The 7,877-nt window shown below is 26.5% G+C and overlaps 1 protein-coding gene across 1 annotated transcript; it reads left to right on the plus strand.

Moving 5' to 3' along the window:
* The first annotated feature begins 1,111 nt into the window (after positions 1-1,111).
* LOC127280730 (dynein regulatory complex protein 9) lies at positions 1,112-4,179 on the plus strand. The gene is made up of 6 exons (XM_051303957.1): positions 1,112-1,289; positions 1,503-1,604; positions 1,728-1,968; positions 2,253-2,459; positions 2,684-2,815; positions 3,909-4,179. The coding sequence occupies exons 1-6, from the start codon at positions 1,141-1,143 to the stop codon at positions 4,104-4,106; spliced, it is 1,029 nt and encodes a 342-aa protein (XP_051159914.1). The 5' UTR covers positions 1,112-1,140; the 3' UTR covers positions 4,107-4,179.
* Positions 4,180-7,877: the final 3,698 nt, after the last annotated feature.

Raw genomic sequence — 7,877 nt, forward strand, 5'->3', positions numbered from 1 at the left:
TTTCCCAAACTATATATGAAGGTTCAAATTCAACCCTCTGTGAGAGTGAGAGCCTCGCAGTTAAATTTAATTTCTTGACATTATACTTTGTTCAAGTACCTTGACTTATATACTAACTCGTTTGAGGTTTAAACAACTCTGAGTTGCAAAATTCCTCCAAGTGAATTAAACTGTTATACAAAATTTTCTTTTGATAAGAAGTTTTCCTCTGATTTATGAAAGGACAATTTTTCACACTAAAAAACATTAAGCCAAAAATTGTTTGGCCTAATAAAAAAAAATTTCTTGAAAAATAAAACCCTATTTAATAAAATTGAATTATTAATATAAAATATTATTCTAATCTAATAGACAGTATTATTTACTATTATTATATTATATAATAAATATAATAATATAAATATAATAATAGAGAAAAATAATATGTCTTGTATTTTAATATATAGTATAATTTTATATAAATAATTATATATTATATACGAGGGATTACATAAAAAAAAAAAAAAATAAGTGTCATAAAAAATGTAATTCAATTCACTTAAGGGGGAAGCGTAAAAAATTAATAATATAAAAAAAAAAGTATATAACGAATCATGTATATATAGTAAACGTTAAGCTTAAGTACTGTTGAAACATAAACAGCGAACATATTTCCTGCGTTAGGTGAGGTCATATAACTACTCCATCTCCATCCGTTTCTAGGGAAACGTTACTAAAATGGATCAAACTGGTTTTAGGGTTTGTACGCTCCTTCTGGTCACTAGATTGAATACAACGAAACCACACACATTATATAACACTTAGAATATTGTTAATTCATATATTGATTGTTTCAAATTGGAATATTCATAACGTATATAAATCAATTCAGGTAATTATCATTGTAAAATGATTTAAAAAAAAAAAAATGATTTTAATTAAAAGAGATGAAAAAAAGTCTTCATTTCTATTCCCCCTTTATTTCTAATATTAATATCTTTTGTGATGAGTTTCATTTTTTTTAAAAAACAAGAAATATTATATCTTTTATGAGAGAAAAATTGTTTTCAATTTGAAAAATGTTTATAATATATTTTTTATATATTAGAAATTTAAAGAGAGAGAGAAAAAAAAATAATAAGTGAAGGTCAAGGATTCGACATGGAATCACAATTTTCTCTTTTGGAGCGTGGTGCTGTATTATCAGCATTGGAGGAATGCACAGATGCATTAGCCATATACCAGTACACATTGAAGAAGCCATCAGTGCATATAGGCATTGATATCGACTGCATTCCACCGGAAGTGAGGTACCAGTTTCTGAAATGCATGTATTTACCCCCTTAACTTGACATATAAGGGCTATATTTATAGCAAATATTCAAAAACGTAGCATATAATTAATAACTAAAATTAATTTTTTCATTTGATAAGAATTTTATGAGATATGTAAAATTTTTTTCTAACCAAATTTATATTTGTTCAAATTATTCATTAACAATTTCAATTAAATTTTGTAATAGATATTCAAATGTAATGAGAACACAATTATTTGGAAACAATGCTAATGTTGTACAAAAATATTTGGAGCAACGTGCAATATTCGATAAACTTCAACGAGATGGGTTTGTTAAAAGATTACTTTTTCAAAAAGAGAAAATTAAATTAACTTTTATTTTTTTCAATTTACGTATACGTGTTTTACTATATATATATATATATATACAATGTTGATGTAATAATGCCAGTTTATACATAGAGAGGCTTGTGACAGAGACGAAGAAGGTTTTTCACAAGAATGGATTCCTCGACACGTTGATTGATGAAGTTGAAAAAGAAGAAAGTCAAAAAAAAAATGAAGAATTTTTATTATCAGAAAGTTTACAATTGGAAGAAAAATTGTCCAGCCTTTGCCAAATCAGAGATAGCGAAATTATTACCAATAAAGAAGAGACGGAAATATTGAAACAAAAATTACTCGATACAAATGTATATATAAATAATATTTTGGAATTTTGCAACTGAGTAATATTTTCACTGAAAATCAGTCGAATTTTGTATTATCATTAATCGGTAAAACAGATTTTACTGTTTCAATCAGTAAAATAGAATTCTACTAATTTTCAGTCATCTACATTATCGTTAATCGATAAAACAGATTTCACTATATCGGTAAAATAGAATTTTACTTTAATTCAGTTGTTAAATTCCAACTATTTCATTAATCATACTAATTCAAATTTAGAGAATAAAACGGCAAAATATATTTACAGAAAGAAATGAAAGAGATGACAAATAAAACACGTGTGGAATTAGAATACATAAGTGCTTGGAAAAAGTCACAATGTCAGCAAAGTATTTTGCGTGGCAATATCAATTTAAACCATCTGAACTTGTCTCAAAGGCATTGTCTTATCATCAAGAAAAATGAACATCGTGTAACGGAGAATATCGAAGCTTTTCTCCTACAGAGCCTGGCTGTAAGATTGCGATTGCTTTCATACAAAAAAAAAAGAGAGATAAAAAAAATTTTTTTTTAAAAAAGGAGATACATCACCTTCTTCAATCTAAGAGTTTCAAAATCACAAAGCAAATCTAGATTGTATTCCCTTTTTTCGCACAATTTTCAAGATTTTGCAAATTCTCTTTTTTTTTTTGTTCGAGGTTAAGAAAAGAAAAAAGAAATTTTCTTTTTTTTTTTAAGACGAACGAAAAGCAGTCTCTGTATTGGAATCAAAGACACATCAAAGAATCAACGATGTATGAGGCAGAAATTCGACAACTCAGAAACGAGATAGAAATTCGACGAAGCGTTCTTGAGGATCTCAAACGTGAGGTATATATTTGATTTGCGAACGATTATTATTATATACCATCTCAAGGGGCAAATTAACTCTGCATGTGACTTGAAAACTCTACTAAAATGAAGTTATGTCAAGAAAACTTTTATGAAATTATGAAGCAATCTTATTTTCTCATGGGGAGTTAACATATATATTTTATGCCCTCGTAATTTCATCTTTTTAATATACATGTATATATATATATAGGATCGAGAGTTATAAAATTTTTTCATGTCCAAGAAAAAGATTTTCATTATGATTTATATATTTACAAATTATTACAGAAAATTTTTAATTAATCATTTAAAAATTTATCTGCATCTATTAATTAATAAAAAAAAAAATCCAATTAAGAATTAAAAAACTAGAAATAAAAATGTTAAATTAACAAGGGTTTTAAAAAAGAATATTTTTATAGATCAAAGAGACAATCAAATGAATTCGCAATTATTTATATTCTCAGTGTATCTTTTGTTGAGAATTTTTTTTTCCCATTTAAATATAGGAGTAATAATTTTTTGTAGAAAAAAAAAAACTTGTAAAATAATATATATATATATAAAGTGTAACACATAAAATTGGATAGCAATATCCATGGAAAAGGTATAACATTCTGGAACTCATGAAAATGCAAGAGAGAAAGAGAGAGGACAACAGAAACTGCGCCCTACTGCGTTTATTACCCTGGCACTCTGCAGAAATTAAATGCGATTGTTTTACGTCAAAAAGCTTCTTTACTGTATTTTAACTAGTAAACTCAATCTAAAAATCGTTAACTTACTCATACGACATTTGAGGATTAAATTTACCTCCTATTATTAAAAAAAAAAACTCTATTTATATAAAAATGATTTATATTTTCCTTAAAAGAAAAAAAAAAAAAAATTAACATCAAAACTATATTTTACTTATATAATAAATTTTCTATATCGCATATCTTATATATATATATATATATATATATACAAAAAAAATTTAGATTAAAATGAAATAAATATTAGATGAAAAATGAATGTGATTTCTTTTTTTTTTTTTGTTGAGAAAAATGAAAAGTAATCTAATAGATAATTCCCGTGGATTTCACAGTATGATAGTAGGCAAGCATTCATAGACACGTATCTTGCGGAGAAGGAAGCCATCCGGAAGCAAAAAGAACACGAGGAATATGTTCGAAGAAGTGCAATCAAGATTCAAGCTTGGTGGAGAGGCGTCATGGTACGCCGGAAACTGGGACCCTATCGACCAGAGGATAAGAAAAAGCGTTCAACAAAAACCAAAAAATAATCTCACAATCTCAACCGCAGCATTAGAAAAAAAAAAAATGAAGAAAATTTGTGATCATTAAAATCTATTTAGGTTCATTTGTAACACACTCAATACATTGATTTTATATTATGTTATTAAACGTATACCTTAATTTAAAAAAAAAGATGTTTTATTTATGATGATTATTAAATCTCATATTAAAAAATAAAACTTCTGGTTAGGCTGTATTTGACAATACTTTCTAGTTGATGCAACCAGAATTCTAGTTATACATTAATTATAGAATTCTCGTTAAAATAACCAGAATCACAATGCTAAATATATTCTAGCCAGAATTTTAGTTATAGGATGACCAGAATTCAGGTTAGAATAACCAGAATTCTGGTTATGACATATTTAACATTGTCATTTTGGATAATTTAACCACAATTCTGGTTATTTTAACGAAAATTCTATAAATAATGTAACTAGAATTCTGGTTAAGTTGGAATAACCAGAATTCTAGTTATTCTAACTAGAATTCTGGTCATCCTAATTAAAATTCTGGTTAGGGTATATTTAGCATTGTGATGCTGGTTATTTTAACGAGAATTCTGTAATTAATGTAACTAGAATTCTGGTTAAGTTGGAATAACCAGAATTCTGGTCATCCTAACTAAAATTCTGGTTAGGGTATATTAAGAATTGTGATTCTGGTTAGGTTAACCAGAATTCTATAATTAATGTAACTAGAATTCTGGTTAAGTTAGATTAACCAGAATTCTGGCCATCCTAAGTGAAATTCTAGTTAGGGTATATTTAGAATTGTGATTCTGGTTAGGTTAACCAGAATTCTGGTTATTTTAACGAGAATTCTATAATTAATGTAACTAGAATTCTGGTTAAGTTGGAATAACCACAATTCTGTTCATCCTAACTAGAATTCTGGTTAGGATATATTTAACATTGTGATTCTGGTTGGGTTAACGAGTATTCTATAATTAATGTAAATAGAATTCTGGTTAACTTAACTAGAAAGTAATGTGAAATATAGCCTATAACCAGAGTTTTTTTCAGTGTAAGTTGAGCTAACTAGAATTCTGACTATTCCAACAAGAAGTCTGGTTATTTTAACTCGAATTCTGGTTAAGGATACATTTAACATTATTGTTCTGCTCAAAATAATCAGAATTCTAGTTGGAATAATCAGAATTCTGGTTATTCTAAATAAATTTTTTTCAGTGTGGTTAAATTAATTAGAATTTGGGTTGAAATAACTAGAATTTTAATGCTACATAAAATCCAACCAGAATTCTGGTTAAATTCACCAGAATTCTTAATAATCTAACCAGAATCATATAATGTTAAATATCTTCAAACCAAAATTCTAGTAGCATTTTGGTTAAATTATCTAGAATTCTGCAGTGAAAAAAAATTCTAGTTACGGTATATTTTACATTACTTTTTAGTTAAGTTAACCAGAATTCTAGTTGCATTAACTAGAATTCTTGTTAAAATAACCAGAATTCTGGTTAGCCTAACCACAATCAAAATGTTAAATATACCCTAACCAGAATTCTATTTGGAATAACCAGAATTCTAGTTATTTTAACTAGAGTTTTTTTCAATGTCGTTAAATTAATTAGAATTCGTTTTAAAATAACTAGAATTATAATGCTAAATATATAAACCAACCAGAATTCTTGTTAAATTCATCAGAATTCTGATTAATTAACCAAAATCATAATGTTAAATTTCCCCTAACCAAAATTGTAGTATCGAATAACCAGAATTCTGGTAAAATTAACTAAAATTTTGGTTAAATTATCTAGAATTATGGTTAAATTAATTATAATTCTTGTTCAGATAAGTAGCATGAAAATATATATACATTATTCGTTTAAAAATAATATTATTTTTACCTGCATTTTATAATGACAGTGGTTTAATTAAAGAAAAAAGATAAAACTTTTTGTGGTTTACGAAATGATGAGAATAATAATAGGAGCTATATATATGTGTGATCAATTCGGTATTCGGAAGAAGCAACGGACGATTGCTCACGTGAAATCATGATTTTCTTCTTATTTTCTTATACGATGCAACTTGGAACTAGACGTATAAGTCAAGGAATTGTTCACGCAAAGATCTCATTTCCTGCTGTGTGGTACTTCCTGAATTTTGTGGCCAAATCCATATATATATATATATATATATATATATGCTGTATTTGCGTGCCTATAGGCATCAGCATTGTATACATATAGGTATAGAATATATGTATGGTATTGCACAATAATAGCGCATAAAACAAGAAAATGAACACACATATATATATATACGAATAAAGCACAGTGTATGCAAGAGAGAGAATGGTCCTAAAATGTGCAAATGCGCGGTAAGCACCGTATAATAGGTTTTAATCCATGCGGCCGCTAAACTAATGTTTGGTATCGTTGTTCCTCGCTTGAAAATCCTGCGTAGAAAGGTGAAACAAAATTGTTTTATTTTTTAAAATAAAAAATAAAAAAACGTAAATTTAAAAAAAAAATTATCAAGAAAATTGTATATACAAATATCATTAGCTTTGGAATTGTTGAGAAAGAATTACAATTTATACCTGAATTCTTGAAAATCTTTTGAAAATGATTTCTACCTGAGAGAGAGACCCAAAATGGAGTCCTAAGAATTTGAAAGGGTTGACTAGTGAAAGCGACAGGTAATACTCCACATTGGTATTAGGATTTCAGAAGGAAGTAGTAGATGGTTTTCGTTTACATGGGCCCTATAATTTTTGGTGACTAGTCAAAAGTTAGAGTATCAATTACAATATTTATGATCAATTAGTCGATGAATAGAAATATTTGACTTTTGTATACTTTTCGAACAGGAATACAGAATCAAGGTGGAGGTTAAGGAAAAATATGCTTCCAACTTTTCAGAATGTGAAAACCCATTAGACAGACTAAAGTGGGGAAGGCAGACCCAAAATATGCCAGGTACAAAATGGCATCCGAAATATTTAGTGCCGTAAAATATACCATTGCTTATAAAAGAAATAGTATATTGAATTAAGTAAACCCACAAATTTGTTATATATTTTTTTGAACCGAAAAAAATTTTATTTAAAGTAAATTTTCTTGAATTAAGAAAATTAATTAATGAAATACGGACAAGTATAGATTTCTTGAAATTTTTTTAAATGTATTTTTTCGAAACTAGTACACGGAAAGAAAAATTAAAAATATTTTAATATTATATTTTAAAAAATATCAATTGACTAATTTTTAGTATTTGTTTGATTTAAAATTCATTTTAAGATGTTTGAAGACTATTAACAGATGTAGTATAATTTATTTTATACTTATTAAAAATATCTTTAAAAAATGAAAATAAATTTTAAATATCTAACAAATACTACAAAAAATTAATCAATTGGTATTACTTTTTTAAAACAGTATAAAAATATTTGTCTACACTTTTTCTTTTGTTGTATGAAATTTTTGTTTTGTTATTTTTATCTATGTTTTCATATTTTGTTTAATACAAAAAACACAATGTTTTGTTGAACTAATAAAAAAAATTTTTTTTTTTAATTATTAGATATTTGTACTTTATGGTAAATATGCCCCCAAGAAAAGAAATTAGATTTCCCTAAAAAAATAATTCTCCATTTTGAAAATGTATATATAAGGATATGGATTTTTCTTTAAACCTTCCATTTTAGTTCTGTATTCCTGTTCGAAAAGTACACAAAAGTCAAATTTTTCTATTCATCGACTAATTGACCATAAATATTGTAACCGATAT

This window comes from Leptopilina boulardi, unplaced genomic scaffold (assembly GCF_019393585.1).
Source record: "Leptopilina boulardi isolate dan_hultmark-lab unplaced genomic scaffold, ZJU_Lbou_2.1 LbouV2_249, whole genome shotgun sequence".
In the NCBI taxonomy this organism is placed as follows: Eukaryota; Metazoa; Arthropoda; class Insecta; order Hymenoptera; family Figitidae; genus Leptopilina; species Leptopilina boulardi.

Bases quoted from the DNA above. Each gene is read 5' to 3' on its own strand.
- LOC127280730 (XM_051303957.1), top strand. From the start codon at position 1,141: ATGGAATCACAATTTTCTCTTTTGGAGCGTGGTGCTGTATTATCAGCA. The intron at 1,969-2,252 runs GTATATATAAAT...ATATATTTACAG, and splicing joins AAAAATTACTCGATACAAAT to AAAGAAATGAAAGAGATGAC. The intron at 2,816-3,908 runs GTATATATTTGA...TGGATTTCACAG, and splicing joins TTGAGGATCTCAAACGTGAG to TATGATAGTAGGCAAGCATT.